The sequence below is a fragment of the Dermacentor andersoni genome, chromosome 9 (genome assembly GCF_023375885.2).
Source record: "Dermacentor andersoni chromosome 9, qqDerAnde1_hic_scaffold, whole genome shotgun sequence".
In the NCBI taxonomy this organism is placed as follows: domain Eukaryota; kingdom Metazoa; phylum Arthropoda; class Arachnida; order Ixodida; family Ixodidae; genus Dermacentor; species Dermacentor andersoni.
The window spans coordinates 35,082,985-35,103,593 of record NC_092822.1 but is presented as its reverse complement, the minus strand read 5'-3'; the positions used below and the strand labels follow the sequence as shown (position 1 = coordinate 35,103,593).

General features: G+C 48.5%; 1 protein-coding gene across 21 annotated transcripts; it reads right to left on the bottom strand.

Moving 5' to 3' along the window:
* Nucleotides 1-84: 84 nt before the first annotated feature.
* On the bottom strand, nt 85-20,387 carry LOC126527666 (chitin deacetylase 8-like). 21 transcript variants are annotated; one of them, XM_055068856.2, is made up of 18 exons: nt 20,192-20,387; nt 17,349-17,477; nt 17,189-17,287; nt 17,029-17,127; nt 16,869-16,967; nt 16,700-16,798; nt 16,540-16,638; nt 16,380-16,469; nt 16,211-16,309; nt 16,042-16,140; nt 15,873-15,971; nt 15,713-15,802; nt 15,544-15,642; nt 15,384-15,482; nt 12,407-12,716; nt 9,082-9,267; nt 3,712-3,963; nt 85-1,804 (listed from the first exon to the last, which is right to left on the bottom strand). In XM_055068856.2, exons 1-18 carry the CDS (start codon nt 20,313-20,315, stop codon nt 1,447-1,449), a joined length of 2,529 nt encoding a protein of 842 aa, XP_054924831.1. In that variant the 5' UTR covers nt 20,316-20,387; the 3' UTR covers nt 85-1,446. The 21 variants fall into 21 exon arrangements, with proteins under 21 accessions (XP_054924831.1, XP_054924832.1, XP_054924841.1 ...); XM_055068857.2 differs by having other exon boundaries at nt 15,384-15,473; XM_055068866.2 differs by having other exon boundaries at nt 15,544-15,633.
* Between the last annotated feature and the right edge of the window lie 222 nt (nt 20,388-20,609).

Below are 20,609 nucleotides of genomic sequence, written 5' to 3'. Positions count from 1 at the left end.
CAAAAAATATCAAGAGCCATTATACTCTGCGAAGGTGGTTGATTAGCGAAGCTGTTTAGCACACAACACGGAGGTGACGCATAATTTTGAACAAAGGTACGAGCTGATTTATTGTCTTGATGGGTGGTCATCGTTACAAAAGGTACGCACACTCTTTTATTGTCTTGATCCTTGGTCATTCATGTCTCACTCGCAACTGCAGTCACATTCTTTGATAATGTCAAATCACTTGCAAGTACGCTGCTGGGTGTTCGGTTGGACCGGATAGGTGTGGCATCGCAAGGGATATGTCTGCAACACAGAACACGTAAACAGCTCCATTTTCAGTATGATGACAGTTTTCGACATGCTGTTCTGTATGTTGTATGTGTGATGAAATAGAATTTAAGCACTGTTCGCTTCACTTCTAAGTGCTTGTAGCCTCTGCCTTACGGGGCTACGAGCCATTGATGATGATAGTTTTTGTTCACGCAGAACAAATATGTGCGAAACCCTAGCCGTGTGCAGCTTCGCTGTAAAACAGGGAATTTGTTGCTCCCTGTCCAACCTGATGTGACCGACCGTATACATGAACGCTAATTGAATGCATAGTAAGGTCACTTGCGGATGCAGATGGCCGGCAAGACGTCACCTTGCCGTCATTTGCGACATATAAGCCTAAGTTGACCAATGTATTTCGTGATCTTTCTACAGGCATCCATTAAAGCACCTCCAGGACGTTTTCTGCCTACCACTTGGCGAAGTTGTGTGGATCAAGGGGCTTTTAGCATTTGTGTTTTTGTCAAGCCTCATGGTGTGATGCGCGTCAAAATTGTCGTAAACGATGTATGACGCTTGGAAGCAGTCAGTGGTTCAACTGGAACTTTCTCCTAAAACATGTACACGAATGCAACGCCGACTTCTTAAGAGGTCTTTACTGAGTGCAGATTGATATGGGGGTTTGTGGGATCTGGATATATGGCCACTTTCATTTCAGTTTGAGGCCTTCTGGTGTATTATAAGGAAGTTTCCATCAGCCAGTCTCGAAGCGCTAGTTGCCGTAACAATTAATTCCTGAATTTTTGGATATATCTCACGGGAGCCACTTCGCGATGCAAAGTCCCCTAAAGTGTGTCCGCGAAAATGGTGAAGAGTGAAACTGCTACGAACTGCCGAAACTGCTAGAGCTGTAGTTCAGAGGAGGCATGGAGACATGGAGGAAGAAATGCAAAGCACACTGTTTGTGGACGATGATAATTCCTTCTTCCAAAGAAATATGTATGAGCTGCATATTCGCGACACGTGAGTCACAAACTGCTGTCAAGAAAATTTAAGCTTTTGTAATGAAAAAGAAAGGTAACGAAGAAAAGTGCTAAAAACGCGCCGCCCGCCAGAGCACAAATTTCAGTGCTGGACTGCTAAAGCGCGGTGTTCACTTCAGTCCTTGGGGACCAGGTGGCACGTTCACTAGTTGCCCATGGGATTTCCAACCCATGGATAGTTCTTGGGGCACTGAGAACAGGTCGTCATGTAGCGGTCGCCTCCCAGTGATGTATTCTTGTAAGCACACGTGTTCGGCTTGGGACAGGTGCTTTGCACGACGCCGCCAGGGCACGTATGCTGAACGTAGGCTCCCAGCGGCTTCGGGTCCTGCATGAAGCGTAGCACTTCGGAGATGGTCACGAGAAAGACGTCGTCCTTCTGCAGTAGCCAGTCGATGAACTGCAGGTAGCCCTGCTTGCGACTGGGTTGTTGCAGGTAAGCCTCATGAAGGAACAAAGGGAAAGGTGCTCGGTTGGTCGTGTAGAAGTCCTCGAAGTTGGACCTGCACGGATACAAGAAAGCGCTAACATATATACTGTGTGCATCCATCCAGTCTTCCTGTAGTATGTAAAATCTCAGACTAAACATAGATTTAGTGACCGAAAAAACACCCTGTGGGCGCAGCGTAAAGCAGAGTGGAATGCCTAGTGTACTTCTTTCAACCTACAGCAATTTTCTTTATTTGTGCACGAGTTTCCACACGGTGTTATCATACTTAACGGGTCACTAAAGGGAAATAAGTCTGACTGGATTGACAGATTAGGCTTCTGTAATAACAGATTCCTCATTCTTAGTAAGAACAGAGCTTCTGTATGTGCGACAGTGACAAAAATGGAAAATCAGAGGGAAATTTTGCCTATCAAGTGACATCGGCATTAGCTGATCGCAGAAAGTGGCATAGAGGGAGGTCACATGGGGATTACATCAACACGTCCATTTTGGCGTGGGTGGTTCAAATGGAGCAGCAGAGTGCGGGACCTTGGTGGCAATATTCTACGCAAAAACAAAAGTGATATAATGGCACACAGTAAGCAATATTATGGACTTCTAGACAAATAACATATTGATCTAGCTCGACTTAATATCTTCCTTTATAATCCATTTAGATAAATGCATGCAGGCCTTCGTGAAGAAATTGTACAAGTGCTTCATAAACTAGTTGCCAATTACAAGGAAATCGTGAACTTGTACATAATTAACTCCTCGTAGTCTGCAGGCTGGTGTGTCCGCATCTGTGTATGAATGAACGAATCAATCAATCAATCAAATGGATGGATGAATGAAGCTTTATTTACCACTGAAAAATGATGCAAGGAGAAGGCTTGAGAATACTCCACCACTGTACCTTTAAGCATCTCTCTCTCTCATGCAGTCTTTGTCCCTGGACATTACACAGTCACAAATGAACATCAACTGACCACTGCAGATGCTTTGGGCGGTCAGTGTCGATTTCGGTTGTGCCTCAAGCACCAGCTACACCACAAGTTTGTTAGCATTTTTAAAGCTAACTAGAGCCTGTATGGTTTTACCTTTAAGGACTGATGCTTCACTGAGGTGGATGTCCAACTTGCCCTGTTACGAAACTTGATCAGATCCTGTTTGGTTAATAATTTGTGCAACGCTTCGAGTTTTCGGAATTAATTGTGTCGGGCTGAATGCGCGGAGTCGCCACGATGGGGAATGCACCTAACACTATTATATGAAAGGTCCGCACACTTGATACGTGACATCATGCGCGTAGAGCTGCAAAAATAAGGCAAAAAATTTCTCAACAGAAGCATTGCGATATTTTTCGTCTGCTGTTCGTGACTCTGGAGTGCCTGCCAAATGCGGTCAGGCTTTTTTTTTTCTCTCTTCTTTTACACTTGGACCCATGGAGAGAATAGCTCTTGACGTAATATGCCATGTTTGGTTCTACAGAGTTGCTTATGTACACCCATATATTGTCGTGAAGTTTATTGGTGCAAAGAGACCATTGCGCGTTCGTGAATGTTGCGTGAATGTTCTCTGTTCGGTATGCGAAGAGCAGCGCATCCGCCCCGCGCTCGACATTGCTCTACAACAGTCTCTATATGGAAAGTAGAATCCTTGGACTGTGGTCACAGCCGACATCAGCCTAAGCTGCTTCAAAAACGTTTTTTTTTTTTTTAACATCGATACTGTATCGAATCGTTGAGAAGTCTCTTCTCGCATTTGTGCATGGACAATTTATTTTTTGTTCTCTCCATCTTCTTTATCCCTTCCTTCTCAGCGTACAGTCGTCAACCGAACAGGTAATTCTGGCTATAACCTCTCTCCCTCTATGCGTGGTTATTTTTTATTCTCATTACTTTTTTTTAATTCTCGTTCATTCATTCATTCACGCGCCAACCATCCTGCTTACTTTGCCTCATCCACTTTCTCGCCCACCTGAGGTACTCGAAGGTTTCGTTGACCGTGATCGGCTGCGGCACGCACATGTCTGCCATGGCGCACGGCAAGTCCTGGCCCTCGCGCTCGCGGAAGAGCACATTCATGGGCACCACCCAGAGTCCCGGGTAGGTGCGCTCGGGACACGGGTACACCATGCAGCTGCGTCGGAAGCCGAAGTCCATGGTGTACGGGTAGACGGGGTTTTCGGCGCCACGTCTGACGCGCTGGTGGACCAGGGTGCAGTCGTACCTGCAGGCGTATTGTGACAGTTTCGATATATCGCAAAAAAAATAAAAAATAAGTGTGTTATATACGGGTTCGGTAGGGAATGCGCGCTTGGTTTATCCGATTGCGATATTAGAAGTACACCTTTTTCAACAACCGTTTCGAACGGGTCAAGCGAAATGGCGTAAGGATTCAGGTGTAACACTTTTTTACGAGGGTGTTATGCTATCAGCAAGGGTGCTTCATATGTACTTTACACCATTTGCCTTACGGGGGTTGCTGAAAGGGCGTAAAGATTAAAGGCCTGTCGCAGTCTACTAAGAGTGTAATGCCCTATAGGTGCAAGCTGCCAAACTGTGCACCTTTCATAGCAACGGCAGTTATAATACTGGACGCTTTAGGCGCGTTCGCACCGCCGCCATTGTCGAGTGCACCTCTACGGTGGCGTATGCTCGGCACGCGCTCAGGGTTAGTGCGAGGGCCTCCAGAGACGGCGGAGTGCATTTGGCTGCAAAGACGACCAATCTAATGGCGTGTTTTTCACTGGTCGATCTGGAGCAGCATTTTTTTTTATCTCTTTTTGCCCAAAGACGGCGAATCCACATTTCACTGGTCTGTCTGGAAACGGGTTCGCGCTCTCCACTGGTCGTGTCGGATCAGTTCGGTCCGCGTCGGGATCGCTTTCACTTGCACCGCTGCCGATCGAGGCGCGGATTCGGCGGAAATAGGGCGAGAAGCGTAAGTGATCACTTCCGCTAGCTCGGTGACATTCGTTGCCGTGGAAACGCACCCAGCGCGGAAGTCGGTTAGTGTGACGTGGGCGCGCAGACTTCCGGTACGGAGCGACCCACCGCGGCGTATTTTTCGCTCTCCCGCTGGCAGCTTCGGATTGGTGAACTGCGAGCACTCGCTCCGCGATGTCGCCGGCCGCTGCAGATCGACCAGTGAAAAACATAAAGTGACCAACGCACTACAAACTCCGTTGACCGCGAGGACTGGCTATAGGTGGCAGCACCGTCGGCGGGTTTCCTTAGAACATGCACGTATAAGGCGAGATATAAGAAGGAAGAAGAAGCATATGTGCTTGCTGTGGTAAAGCTAGGGAAACTATGGAGCATGTTTTATTTGAACGTGAAGACGTCTGCCCAGCGGTCGATTTAGGCACCACTGGCCTCCTTGAAGCCCTTGGGTTCAGCGAGAGCAGTGGAAAAGTAAACATGTCCACAACAGGGATTAGTAAGAGGCGATTGGAGGATTGGTGGAAGAAAAGTAGGCAAACGACAAAAAACGAAGACGAACAAAAGCACAGTTCGCAATAGGGGATCAGAAAATTTGGTTGTGGGAGTTCATAGTGTTTTTTTTTTTTCTTGTTTAACCTAGGTAGGACATTAGGGAGTATAATAGCAAGAGCTTGGCGGCACAACCCACCGCCCCGTTCCAAAGGAGACGCTCATAACATCCATCCATTGTGGGGATCGGTATTCGAAGGCGCGCATTGAAATGTACTCGGTGGCACTTCGCTGTGGGCGATTTGGGCCGATTGTCTGGCGAGAAAAACGCGCTGAATGCAGTGAAGTGATAATTATATTGTCCTCCAATGCCACAAAAGCAGTTCCTATTCCAGTACGTCGACGGTACTCCTTGCGTTCTGCGCATTCTGTTCACGCTGTTGTTGCACAACTCAACTTCCTGCTATTCTCACACTGGTTATACAAATGCAGGTATTCCTATACAGTGAAGTTATAGTAGCTAGTTATTTTTGACTCCACTTCACCACTTGTGTACGCTACTTGACTACATTTGACTTCTTTTTCGATGATGTGTCAAATACAAGACATTTACTAAGTGTAGTTAAAGGACACGCAGCTATGAGTGACTGCACCGTGGCAGGATCGCCATGTGGCTTCACACGCATTCTTTTTTAATAGTAGCTGTAAAATGCAGTTTTTTAGCACGAAGGATGCTTTAAAGTTTTACGTGCATGAGATTGATGCTAACAATATTCAATTATTTTTAGAGGCAACCTCAATACGTTGCTTTCTGTACATTTGAAAATAATGGTCGATACCACCCGTCAAGCTAACAACACACTAATGAGTTTGTTACGTTGGTCACCAGCAACTCAGTTTTACGACGTCTGGTGTCTAGCGACGGTAATGTTACACATGATCCTCTTGTAACACTATATTCCCCGTTCCCTTATGTAGCAGATAAAGTACAAAAGCGCAAAAAGACACTTGCGATGAAAAATTAGTTTGCGTAGTGCGATGTCCACATAATAAAAGGGCACCTCAGGAACCGCTAAGGGAGGTCGCGTAACCGCTAAGCAGCAGTCATGGAATTATACGCCTATATCAATTGTGTCCCAACACATGAGCGCTTAAGATTTTCTTCTGTTGAGTGATGTCACGCCACCTCGTTCATTTGTGATGCCATCACAAAGATTGCGTAATTATCAACACATCGCTACAAGGAATCACTAAAGCGCTGCCTTCAGGTTTCGAAGCGCCCACTTAACTAATTTAAAACGACGCCAAGTATTTTTTGTGCTTAAATCACAATGCTGCTTAAATCACAATGCAGCTATCGCACGTCGCGCACTCGACACGTGTAGTCTCTAATTTTATTGCAACGCAAAGTCAAACGAGCCTCTACATCGTAAAAAAACAATGCATACCACAATTTACGACTGCGATATGATATCTACGCGCACACGTAAACAAGTAGCGGCTGGCAGAAGACGCGATGCGCAATCCGCACTATGCACGTTCAACCAGTGTCCGCCAGGCGGCGACTCTGCTCGATATCACGGCCAATACGCCCAAGCGCCTCGGCGGCGTAGCCCGGCTATAGGGCAGCGTTCTACCTTCCGCTGCTGGCATGGCGATGCTGAGCTGCTGCGTCACTGGTCCGAGCGGAAAGGGTAGTAAGCAATAGGGGGCGGTTGTAGTTTCGGCGGATTGCCGGATGGGCGGGGGCGCAAACGTGAGCGGTCGGAGCGGTGCAGCCGCCTGGCGGCGTAGAGCTCAACCAGACACAGTGCTGAAATTGCAGTAACCTACCATATTCTGCTTCGCTGCTGGTGCAAATTTACGACAGCGGCGTAATTGTGAACGCGATTACGCCATTGTCGAAAATTTACACCAGCAGCTAAGCAGAATATAGTAATTGGCTCTGTGTATGTGTGGTTCAGCTTTACACCACCAGCTGGCGCCACCAATCTGACCGCTCACGTTTACGACCCCGCTCATCCGCCAAACCGCCCGCGCATGCCGGAATACCGGACGCACTAAAATTCTCTAATTAATAGACAATTTTAGTGTGTCCGGTATTACGGCAAGCCCGGGCGGTTTGCCGGTTTAGCGGGGGCGTAAACAAGAGCGGCCAGATTGGTGGCGCGAAGCTCAACCACACAAACACAAAGCTAATTACTATAGTTGGCTTAGCTGCGGGTGTAAATTTTCGACAGCGGCGTAATCGTGTTCACGATTACACCGCTGCCAAAAATTTGCACCAGCAGCGAAGCAGGGTATAGTGGGTTACTGCAGTTTTAGCTCTGTGTTTGTCTGGTTGAACTCTACGCCACCAGGCGACTGCACCGCTCCGGCCGCTCACGCCCCCGCAAATCCGGCAATCCGCCCAAACCACCCCCGTTTGCCGGATCAGCGGACAGGCTAAAGTCTCTATTCTCTATTACAGGAAACCGGACCCCAGACGCACGCGCCAGGCGTCTCAAAGTGCCACTTAGGCGCGAGAGAATCGAGCACGCTTTCGAGGCTGTAGTAGCAGTTAGAGCATCGGGCGCTGGAAGACGGAGGCTGTGATCCCACCGTAGGTCACGCGTTTATATTATAGCATTATAGGCGCACTTTACCCACTTTGGAGCTATCCAACAGTTAAGACTCGCGAGGCATGTAGAGGGTACGCGGTGCGTCACCGTGTGCACACAAAAAAAAGAAAAGCAGATTTGTAAAAGATGCAAGGTATACAAACGTCACTTTGATAGAGTGTGAAGATAGCCCGTGACGCACGCGCGTGATGCTGTCGTGACGTCACAATCATATTTATTTATTTAACAATGCCCTTACAGGCCTCGTATGAGGCATTGGGTAAGGGGGGCGTTACAATATGATTTGAGTATGATATCGCATATTGTTAGAGCGTTAGCGGTCCTATGTTCCGGCCTATTTTTTTTCACCGTGGTAGAATATGGATGTCGCTGTGTTTTCGTTTACATAACGGGAAAGTAGCGACTGTTACTGAAGGAAGGAAGTGTATATATATATATAATGCGGTTTTGCGTGCCAAAACAACGATCTGATTATGAGGCACGCCGTAGTGGGTGATTGCGGAATGATTTCGACCGCCTGGGATTCTTTAACGTGCACCTAAATCTAACTACACGGGTGTTTTCGCATTTCGCCCCCATCTAAATGCGGTTGTCGTGGCCGGGAGTCGATCCCGCGACCTCTTGCTTGGAGGAAGAAAGTCGAACTTATTCCTTTGAATACTTAATACGGCTCGGTAACATTAGCCCCCCTATACATCAATGTGACGGGGGGGAATTTCGAAATAATTTCCGCCATTTGCGTCGTTGTTGACGGAGAAAATGTCGAGATTCGCCATGTTTTGCCTCCGCTGCCTCTGGACACGCAACGAGCAGCTGCAGCAGCCTTACAAACGACTGAACAAGCCGGAGCGAATGCGAAAACGTCACGATGTTCTGCTCCCACGTGACCACCAACCTTTATCTGCATGAGGTCCTGACTGAATGAACACTTACTGGAAAACGAAAGCGTAACTGGTTCCATATATATATATATATATATATATATATATATATATATATATATATATATATATATATATATATATATATATATATATAGAGAGAGAGAGAGAGAGAGAGAGAGAGAGAGAGAAACTTATTTAGGGTGCTGCGAGGTTTGGCAGTATTTTGTTCTCTAGAATTTCGAGATTGAGGACCTTCACTTAACACACAAAACTGAAAACTAAGTAGCGTAATTTCAGTACTGTTTTAATTTTATCTGTTTATTTGTGCCCCCTTCCTATGTGTCAGAATAAGAACACAGGACACCGGATATCCACTTTTCTGCTTAACAATTCCTAAGCTTTTCTTACCGAAAATGTAGCGCTTGCATGCGGAAGAGCTGGTCTCCTCCGGTGTAGAGGAATGGGCCCCTGACACCGGTCACGTCCGACGCTGGCACATTCGCAAACGTCTCCATCATGACCTTTTGATCCAGCATCTCCCGTTCCCACTGGGTGCTGTTGATGGTGTTCCAGTAGTCCCAGTCGGTTCGGTGGCTGCGCGACGCGACAAAAAAAAGTGCGCAGACTGAGAGAGAGAGCGAGAGCTTACAGAAAAGTTATGCTTGAGCAACACACTGTGGAAGTCAGTGTTTTGCGAAGAAATGCCGACAAGGGAACACTCTGTTCCAAGGGTAACCGGTCCACAATTGACTACTGTCGCATACCGAGAAACTCTTCTGAATGTCTTGTTGGACACGCCATGACCTGCGAAAGTCTCTATCTTCCGGTGTATACCTCTGTGTTGTTTGTAGTTGGTGCAGGTTACGATGAAAAATCTGGCGTTGGGTGTCAGATCGAGCTCATAAAAATTTGGGGACGAACAGTTCAAAACTGGGGCGCTATAACGTAAAGCTATTCCAAACTTTTCTATTCTAATTCTGCAATCAGAACTCCGCGATTGGCCAAAAGCTTTTTTTTGGGCCACCCCCACTCCGCCTGTCAGTCACGCGACGTCACGCAAACCGCGATAGCTCCCCATCTGATACGACGTGTACACTCCCATTATGCATGGTTGGACTGAACAAAAGAAATCGGGAATTATGACCTTTAATGGAGAGACTGCGTAATGACGTGGTATCAATTCAATGGGAAGTGGTGCCCACTGTCAAGCAATACATATGCCTAGGTTAAGCATAAACGGATGAAGCTCGTGCTCAAGCGCCCACCGAGATAACGTAAATATGAACGTGAAGGGGAATGCAGCAGTAATGAAACACAAAGCACATTGGGGCTGCAATAAATATGAGGTGGTGCGTGGAATCTCGAAATTAATTATGGTACCAGCGCTAACGTTCACTAGTGCCATTCTGTGCTTAAAATAGGATATTTTGTGGCGGTTAGAAATTAACCAAATATCGGCAGGCCAGTTGGCTTTGAGGGCCCACGGTAATGTGCCAAATGAGGCAGCACAGCGGGACATGAGTTGGGCCTCTTTTGAAGTCAGAGAAGCGCAGAGCAAAATTAGTTTTTAAGAAAAACTCGGGAACATGGATGAACATAAACGGGTGGCAAAAGTGCACAAGTACCTTCACTTGAAAAGCGTGGACACAGAATACATGGAGGAGGAGGTCAAGAAAGCTGGCAACCAAGTACAGGGTAATTGAAACTGTGAATAAGCAAAACCAGGTATCACCAGAAAGTAAGTGAGAGAAACAGAGACAGTGAATTGGATGCAAAGAATGGAAACAAAGAAATATCATGGAGCATTATAAGAACGCATGGGAAGAAAGAAATTAGAAGGGACAATCTGTACGATAACACGAAGGGCAGTGCCTTGGCATTTAAGGCTCGAGCTGATTGCCCAAGGACAAACACCTACCGCCGCTAATATTCGCAACAAGATAAAGCATGTGTATGCTGCAGCAAAAAAAAAAAAAAAAAAAAAGTACAGCGGCTGGGGTTCAACGCGTCTTGAACCCAGCTATACGAACGAAAGCTCTGTTAAGCATGTTTAGACACGGTCTTGCTTCTTTTAGTGTTTTATTGCACATCAAAGGCTTCATCACTGTATTGATGTGGCTTGACTAAGGTAAGAACTGATTTACGGTCTGTAAGGTAGTTGCGTGCAGTTAGCACTTGGGTTACTATAACGTTCAGACTCAGCCTGGCGCATATTTACGGCGAATAGTTGCGCTTGCACCGACGGATTCTTCGTCCATGCCGAGACTGAGCGACCCAGTCCCGGCGAAGCCGCTGTTAAACCCTTGCCTAATCACGTGGCACACGGCGGCGAGGCCCGAGCGAGCGCAGCTGCGCCTCCTCTCCGCAGCGGATCACGTGACGTGACGTCACACCTTCACGCTTGCGCGCCGGCGGCTGAAGGTCAAATGCTCGCCGAGATTGACCTTGGGAGTTGTACCTCGAGAAATGAAGCTTTCGCTCTAAAATCCGGAGGCCACTCAGCACGTCCTAATTGAATGTGAAGGGATTCGCCCAGTGAGACCCGTAGGTAACGTACACCTTCGAAAAGCGCTTCGATTTAAAGTGGACGGAAGGCGGCCGGTCAGCAGTCTAGATGAGCAAGAGACGTTTGGAGTACTGGCGGAAGAAAAGCAGGGTAGAGATTGATAGAACCGGAGTCATTGCAGGCGTAGGTAATGGTATAGTATAGTGATGCAGATTTTAGATGCTAAAGGTAGCATCAAGACCAGATAGGCGGAAGGCTAGATAGCGATAGGCGTAATAAAACGTGGTTAAACCAAGCAGGCTAGGGGACTAATTGTCCCCGCCCCGTTTCGCAAGGCATGTCAATCATCATCATCATCATGGATTTCGACACCACTTATAGTTACGGTGCATCGATATCATGCCAACCAAGAGAGCGCGCAACAGACATCTCGGACCCCCCACATCTCCGGCATTTACGGTGATTGGGACAGAAACGCAGTGCCCTGTGCTGCGCCGTTTGAGGCATAGAGTTTCTCACTATATTACTGAGAGGGAAACCTGGCGCTGCTGCGCTGTGGTGTGCATGGGGATGCCGGTATATTGTGACTTCGGATTGGCATCGTTCTCGGAGAGCCAGGCAAGCACCGTTCCGTCTGTCGCAATGATTAATTTTCTACTAAAACAGCACGCAAGAAGCTATTTTAGCTTTATTATTACACAAAAACATGTTATGTTTAACTATGAGAACTTGTTATTGCATCTACAATTATATGAAACGTAAAATGTATCAGCGGACCGCTAAAGTTGGAGGACAGACGACAGGATTCGTGCTCGCTTTGGAACAGTTTGTCGTCTGTTCTTGCTTTTCTTCGCTTGGCTATGCATTGTAGGTGAGTAAACTTTACTGGAAGATGTAATATGCGTGAATGGAAACATTTCATGAATATTTTACTCTAAGAACGCGTTCTTTGTGTAGCCATATCCACGTTTTAGACGAAGCCTCTAGCAACACCAGCCAACAAGCCTCGCAGACACATATACCGTCATTCCCATGACGGCACAGCGCCCGTTAGGAAACTCCCATAGACGGTGGCGCCATATTTCCCTCTAGGTGTTATGGTGAGAAACTATGGTTTGAGCACGGCCGGACTCGACTCGCTCGCTCCTCCGCGGCGGAGAGAGTCGAGTCCGGCCGTGGTTTGAGGACTGTGAAACATACGCACGTGACCTCTGCCCGCCCAGTCACCTGATCGAGTGCACGGCGATCTCGTTGCCCCAGGAGTGCAGTGCGTTGACGGCCGCGTAGTCCGTGTACTCGTGCGACACGAAGAAAGTGGCCGCGATGCCGCAGCCGTTCGCCTTGTTCTTCCTGGCGAAGCCCTCGAGCAGCTCGCGGTAGAAGGCCATGTTGGTCACCGTCACGGCGTCGTCGAACGTCAGCGTCACGAACTGTGGCACCTGGTCGGGTCGCATGCCTGCGGGGGGCTTGTCGGAGGCGCATGCGCAGTGCGGGCGCGAGCAGACGGCCTCGTTGCAGCCGGCGTCCAGATCCAGCGCTATGAGGTGAAAATACGGTGGAGACACGATTTTGGTGGTTCTTTTAGCAGGCTTTATAAGGCCCTGATTGCCGTCTACATCAACCCCCCCCCCCCCCCTCCTATCCTTTTCAATCTCTGAGGTTGGCCCGCTTTATTGGGCGAGAATACGGCGGAGTAGACTCGCCAAACCACGGTGAGATCTAGCACAGACAGCTTAAAAAAAGATTATGGGGTTTTTACGTGCCAAAACCACTTTCTGATTATGAGGCACGCCGTAGTGCGGGACTCCAGAAATTTCGACCACCTGGGGTTCTTTAACGTGCACCTAAATCTAAGTACACGGGTGTTTTCGCATTTCGCCCCCATCGAAATGCGGCCGCCATGGCCGGGATTCGATCCCGCGACCTCGTGCTAAGCAGCCTAACACCATAGCCACTGAGCAACCACGGCGGGTCACAGACAGCTTTAATTCTGAAGAAAGGGAACTACGCGTTTGAAGGCGCATATTTGTGCAGCACGATTTCCGCAATATATATATATATATATATATATATATATATATATATATATATATATATATATATATATCTGCAGTAGCTTCTTTTCGCATTTGCACTATATTTTCGCTCCTTATTTTAGATTCAGCTGAAAGATCAGGTATAGAGGTTGCAAGCATCTGCTACTAACACGCCTTGGTTTCTTCCCAAATCATCATTAAAGCGAAATTTTGTTTGTGTGTTTGGGGAGGAGGGGAGAGTTTGGCGTGGTTGTGTTTCTCTTGGAGTAGATGACGTAGGGGTCAGGTGACAGACTCCGTTCTTCACGGAATTACCCAACAAAATCAAAAACAACTGTAACAAAATCTCGTTACTGCAACAACCACCCACCTTCAACCAAGTAATTAGTAGGAATTTTTCGGTCTGTGCTCACCCCAAAAACAGGCGTCAAGCGGCAGCGGGAAAAGGGGGTTTGTGTTTGAGTGTCCGTGCGACAGAATTATGTTTTCTCGTATATTCGAATTACCATACCACACTATCATGCCTGCAGGTTGCGTGTGAGTCGTACTTTAATCATTTCCTGACGCATTTCACTTAGAGAAATTCAATGAGCTCATTAACGAACTTGCGCCAGAGGTAGGGCCAACAAAAATGAAGGCTTATGCTGCACCTCCGCACACGGGTGGGCGCGCGTGATGAACGTGTGCCCACAATGTACGTGTCCTTGATGCGTGGCCGCTCTACCCTTTGCATCTGTCGCACAGCGTGTGCTGCGACCGTAGTCGACATTATGGCGCACACTGGATGGATGTTACGAGCGTCCCCTTTGGAACGGGGCGGTGGGTTGCGCCACCAAACTCTCGCTATTATGCTGCCTAATGTCCTACCTAGGTTAATAAAGAAAATAGAAACACTATGAACTCCCACAACCAACTTTTCTGACCCCTTATTGCGAACTTTGCTTTTGTACACTGTACAAAAACAGTACCGTCACCTAGCGGCCGCCGCCACTCAGACAGACCTCAAACAGCATCTGGAAAAAAGGCTTTGGCTCTAAGTTTGCGCGTGACATAATCATATGTCATCTCGTATATTCGTATTTCAATGCGAAGCTATCACGTCCGAAGCTCGTGTGCAAGTCGTACTTTACGCATTTTTACAGCGAAGCTGTTAGCCTCTGGTTGGTCGTCATTTTTCGTGTCCCCGTCCGTCAGCAAAAAATGCGGGCCGATCCTGTCGGCAGTGTAGGGCCAGGAGCGGTGGCTCGTAGCCCCGTAAGGCGGAGGCTTCAAGCAGCCAGCAAAGTGAAGCGAACAGGGCGTATATTCTTTGGAATCACGCGTACAGCATGCAAGACAGCACGCGTTTCGATAAAGAACAATGACGAAGCAATCATCCGAACCACACAATTGATGATAAGGCGCTCTTGATAACAATGCGAAGCACGTAGCGCTTCCCGCACACGTTTCCCGGTAAAGATAACCGTTGGTCAGGCTGCCGCCCCGGCGGGAGCTTGCGGCGTGGGGAGTGACGTCTCTACCCCCACTTTCGTATATACAAGAACCAGCCTTGCAACTGTTTCAATGTTGTTTTGGCGTGCTGTCAAAATTACCGTTACTCCCATTACTAATTACTCTAAATTACCATTACTACCATTACTCTAAAGCAATAAGGCATTGCATACCCTCCTCAGCAGTTGTATAGTGGTGGTTTTCGACAGCTTCGCTGGACATCCACATTGGCAGGGCCGAGAGGCGGGGCCCCCGAGATCCCCTCGGTGAAGCGACCAAGGATGCGTCACAGCGGAGATCTCGGAGGCCCCCGTGCCTACTTGGGTCTAATATGTAGACAGCAATATATTGTTATTTTGTCCCTCAAGTCACGATATTTTGGAGAAGAGACCGCCCTCGCTTGACATCGGGGCACGTTCTCGCACACATTCGTCATTTGTACAGTCGGCCACAAAAGTTTACAAGTGAATTCCCCTGACGCGCGGTCACATAACCTCGAACCTCGAAGTCTGTAGCAGTTTTTGCTGCCTTAATAGAGTACAAAGGGACATTTGTCGTGGAACACACGTCTATCAAACTTTTGTCCCGTAAACGTATGCAGCCTCCGAGGTTACATTTCGAACCTGCAACCATTAATTTCTACTAACAAAGCCGGTGGAAAAGTTGAGAGTCAATACCTGCTGTGGCATTGCTGATTGCGCTCGCTGTAGACGTACTGGGAGTGGTCAGAGGTACCGTTGCTGTGCTTCCTTGCGTGGAGACGGCTCCTGCAGTGGTTACGGACCCCATTAACTGCTACGTACTAACAAAGCCGGTGGAAAAGCTGAGAGTCAATACCTGCTGTGGCATTACTGACTGCGCTCGTTGTAGAGGCACTGGGAGTGGTCCGAGATACCGTTGCTGTGCTTCCTTGCGTGGAGACGGCTCCTGCAGTGGCTGAAGTGGTTACGGACCCCATTAACTGCTACGTACTAACAAAGCCGGTGGAAAAGCTGAGAGTCAATACCTGCTGTGGCATTACTGACTGCGCTCGTTGTAGAGGCACTGGGAGTGGTCCGAGATACCGTTGCCGTGCTTCCTTGCGTGGAGACGGCTCCTGCAGTGGTTACGGACCCCATTAACTGCTACGTACTAACAAAGCCGGTGGAAAAGTTGAGAGTCAATACCTGTTGTGGCATTACTGACTGCGCTCGTTGTAGAGGCACTGGGAGTGGTCCGAGATACCGTTGCTGTGCTTCCTTGCGTGGAGACGGCTCCTGCAGTGGCTGAAGTGGTTACGGACCCCATTAACTGCTACGTACTAACAAAGCCGGTGGAAAAGTTGAGAGTCAATACCTGCTGTGGCATTACTGACTGCGCTCGTTGTAGAGGCACTGGGAGTGGTCCGAGATACCGTTGCTGTGCTTCCTTGCGTGGAGACGGCTCCTGCAGTGGCTGAAGTGGTTACGGACCCCATTAACTGCTACGTACTAACAAAGCCGGTGGAAAAGTTGAGAGTCAATACCTGCTGTGGCATTACTGACTGCGCTCGTTGTAGAGGCACTGGGAGTGGTCCGAGATACCGTTGCTGTGCTTCCTTGCGTGGAGACGGCTCCTGCAGTGGCTGCAGTGGTTACGGACCCCATTAACTGCTACGTACTAACAAAGCCGGTGGAAAAGCTGAGAGTCAATACCTGCTGTGGCATTACTGACTGCGCTCGTTGTAGAGGCACTGGGAGTGGTCCGAGATACCGTTGCCGTGCTTCCTTGCGTGGAAACGGCTCCTGCAGTGGTTACGGACCCCATTAACTGCTACGTACTAACAAAGCCGGTGGAAAAGCTGAGAGTCAATACCTGCTGTGGCATTACTGACTGCGCTCGTTGTAGAGGCACTGGGAGTGGTCCGAGATACCGTTGCTGTGCTTCCTTGCGTGGAGACGGCTCCTGCAGTGGTTACGGACCCCATTAACTGCTACGTACTAACAAAGCCGGTGGAAAAGCTGAGAGTCAATACCTGCTGTGGCATTGCTGATTGCGCTCGTTGTAGAGGCACTGGGAGTGGTCCGAGATACCGTTGCTGTGCTTCCTTGCGTGGAGACGGCTCCTGCAGTGGCTGAAGTGGTTACGGACCCCATTAACTGCTACGTACTAACAAAGCCGGTGGAAAAGCTGAGAGTCAATACCTGCTGTGGCATTACTGACTGCGCTCGTTGTAGAGGCACTGGGAGTGGTCCGAGATACCGTTGCTGTGCTTCCTTGCGTGGAGACGGCTCCTGCAGTGGTTACGGACCCCATTAACTGCTACGTACTAACAAAGCCGGTGGAAAAGCTGAGAGTCAATACCTGCTGTGGCATTACTGACTGCGCTCGTTGTAGAGGCACTGGGAGTGGTCCGAGATACCGTTGCCGTGCTTCCTTGCGTGGAAACGGCTCCTGCAGTGGTTACGGACCCCATTAACTGCTACGTACTAACAAAGCCGGTGGAAAAGTTGAGAGTCAATACCTGCTGTGGCATTGCTGATTGCGCTCGCTGTAGACGTACTGGGAGTGGTCAGAGGTACCGTTGCTGTGCTTCCTTGCGTGGAGACGGCTCCTGCAGTGGTTAAGGACCCCATTAACTGCTACGTACTAACAAAGCCGGTGGAAAAGTTGAGAGTCAATACCTGCTGTGGCATTACTAATTGCGCTCGCTGTAGACGTACTGGGAGTGGTCAGAGGCACCGTTGCTCTGTTTCCTTGCGTGGAAGCGTCTCCTGTAGTGGTTGCAATGGTTACGGACGTCGTCGAGGAAACTGCAATTGTCGAGGACGTTTCGGTAATCAGATAGGGATGTGCGAATATTTGAAGCTTTCGAATAACGAATCGAACAGTGTCCCATTCGATTCGCTCTTCGAGTCGAGTAGTCACTATTCGTAAGGAATATATTACGAACAGTTTTCGGACATTTCGAAACGCTAACAAGCGTAAAATTGGAGCAATAGTACGATAAATTTGAAGCCCTACGGACACGCGGTGCTATACCTGCCAACTCTCGCGGCGATTTGTCCGGTAGACTCCCTCCCGAATTCCGACCAATTCTCCCGGTTGTACGGCCGCGGCTATAAATCTAAAAAAAACTGCCCCCAACGCCACCGCGCAAGAAAAAAAAACAGAAAAAAATACATACCGCGTCATGAGGACAGTCGCATAGCAATTGCCATAACGTGGCTAGCTAGCAGAAGTCAGATTTAAATCGAAGCCGTTCATGTGTACGCAGTGTAGGCTTCCAACACTAGGGCGCTCGGGAAGACAGCGCGGACGAAGCCATCAGCCAGCTCGGCTCCCCCTTAGACCTTGCACCCGCCACAGATCATTTCCATGACACGGCTCGCGGGCATGCGTACGCGCTAAGCCGCACAAACAGCCTTGGCCATGCGCAACCCCGGACGGGTTGGAGGAGGAGATGCGCGCCCTCCTCCACACTTCCGCATAGGCAACACCTCCTAAATAGCGCAAGGCCTGTTGACTCCAATCCATGACGTCACGCTACTTGGCCCGAAATTTCTATTGACAAGGCTGGTGTGCTAAAAGCGGTGAGGTCAAAATCCCCGTTGCCTACTTTGAGAGCATCCCCATTAGATTCCATGGCAGTCGGGCCAGGCATAGAGTTTCCCAGGGCCAGGTAACATAACGTCATGGATCGGAGCGAGAAGGCCCTTGTGCTATCTAGGTGGTGTTGGCATAGGTCGCGCTGGAAGACGGGCACGCATAAGAGTGACGATAACTCTCGGCTCGCCCTCGCACGCTTTCTCTTGCACCAAAAGCACGCGGTGCGCGCGGGACGCTAATTCTTATCGCACTTGGGCTTTATGCGGAACATCACGCGGTGACAGCGAAAATTCGAATAGATTGACGATGTAATTGCTCTCGCAATTAAAGAGTAAACCAACGGAGCATCAACATTTGCCGCGGTGGTTGTGTCTTAGTTAATGCGAAAGCGTTACGTGGCTCGTGAGGCGGCAAGTCCGGCGTTAGCGTGACCACACGACTGTCCGAAAGGGCTACAAACCTTCGACCTTTGGTGGCCGTCCAAACCCACGACCAGTACAGTTAACTCAAATATAGTTAATTATGACACTCGGGCCCACGACTGGTGTTAATTAAGGTACAGTTAATTAATGCATGTTTATAAATTAAGGCGCTCGAGCCATCGACCTTTGGCGCGAGCCGAACCCACGACCTTTGTTGTTAATTAAGGCGAAGTTAAATTAAGACGACTGAAAGGGCATAGACATCGCGCGGTGGTCGCAACGCTTTGGCATTCAGTGCCCCTTCAATTTTTGGCGTTCTGCCGCTGAGCACGAGGTCGGGGGTTCGATTCGCTGGCAATCGCATTATCCGATGGGAGTGGAATAGGAAAAAAAAAAAACAGTCGTACTGTACCGCGCTTTGTGTGCAGGCGGTCAAAATTGTAGCCGGAGCACTTCGCTGTATACGACGTCCCCCAGAGCAGACGGTGCATTCGCAAATTGGGAAAGACAACGCTTGTACAAATAAGCACACGTGAAATACTATAGCGCATGAAGGTTATGAAAATCTACGCGGAGCAAGAATACAGCACTGTGAAGAACTGAAAAATACGTATGCACAAGTATCTCATGAAACAGAACTTCTGGAAATGTGTTAAGGTTCCGCGCGCAGGAAATGAAGTCAGTGCTGATACTTAAGTAAATATCAGCTTGACAGCTCGTCATTATTGTACACCACTGCTATTCTATACTGCCGAGTATAGTGCGTGCCACTAGGTTGGCAAAACGAAATGACGTCGACATGACGAGAAGTATAGGGAAAACAGAGACAAAGTAACGCGAGCTAGTTATCCCTAACCTGTTTGCGCTCTATTTCTCCATGATCGTATACATGAAAGGGCACTTTATATCAGGCTTTCAGTATTCGTGATGCACGTGACACATATGTTCTTACTCGCTGCTATTCCTGCTGAACTGTCCTAAATGGGAGATTTTTTTTTTTTTTTTTCATTTTGAAACGGAAAGGTAAATTCTATCTCAATTGCTGGGAGCGCATGTCTCATTCAGGTTTTCAGTTTCTAGAGAAGCGTTGCCGAAAATCGGAAAACTTACGGGGAAAAATAAAGCTCATTGAAGATACGCACCTCGTCAGTCGAGATCGAGCATTCCCCCCTTACCATTTCACATGCTGATCCTGAAACCTACGCTTTGACTTTACACCGTGCAGTTCATATATGTTCTCGATCACGTGTTGCAAGTCGTCGCCACTGCCTTGCAGAACGTCGTCTACTGATCGCAGCTAGGTTGATGAGACATCCCCCGTTGATTATTTGTATATATATACACACACACCTGGCCAACCTAGCACGTTGACTATTTCTTGGTGCTGGCGGAGAGTATATATATCGATATATAGGGATGGGGACTGAATACTCTGAGGCAAACAGACGGCTGGACAGCGAGCATGAGGCGACGTATGCGAGGCGGCGAAGCGTTACCTGACTTCTGGTAAGAAGAGGGTGTCGTCTGCCCCACCGTTGCGGTACTCGCAGCATCGGACCCGAGCCATCCCAATGCCGCCAACAAAAGGACGCACTGAACAAGGAGCTCTTTTCGAAGCATCGCGTCCGCTCGGAGCCGACAGCTGTGGATCCGACTGTTTCCCCGATCGACGCTCGGAATGGAAGTATATAATGCCTCCAAATGCAGGAGATAAGAACCCTTGTACTGATAGATAAGAACAATGGCTTTGTCGGAGGAGGCGTGCAGTTTCCTCGTTCCACTGATTCTGTGACGGGCGTACAACGTCCACCGACCTGATTGCTCGATGGCGAGCGTCTTAATCAATGTCTATATTTAATCGAGTTTTTTAGCAGATAAAAGCAGTTATGAGCTATGGTATGCTCTGATGATCAT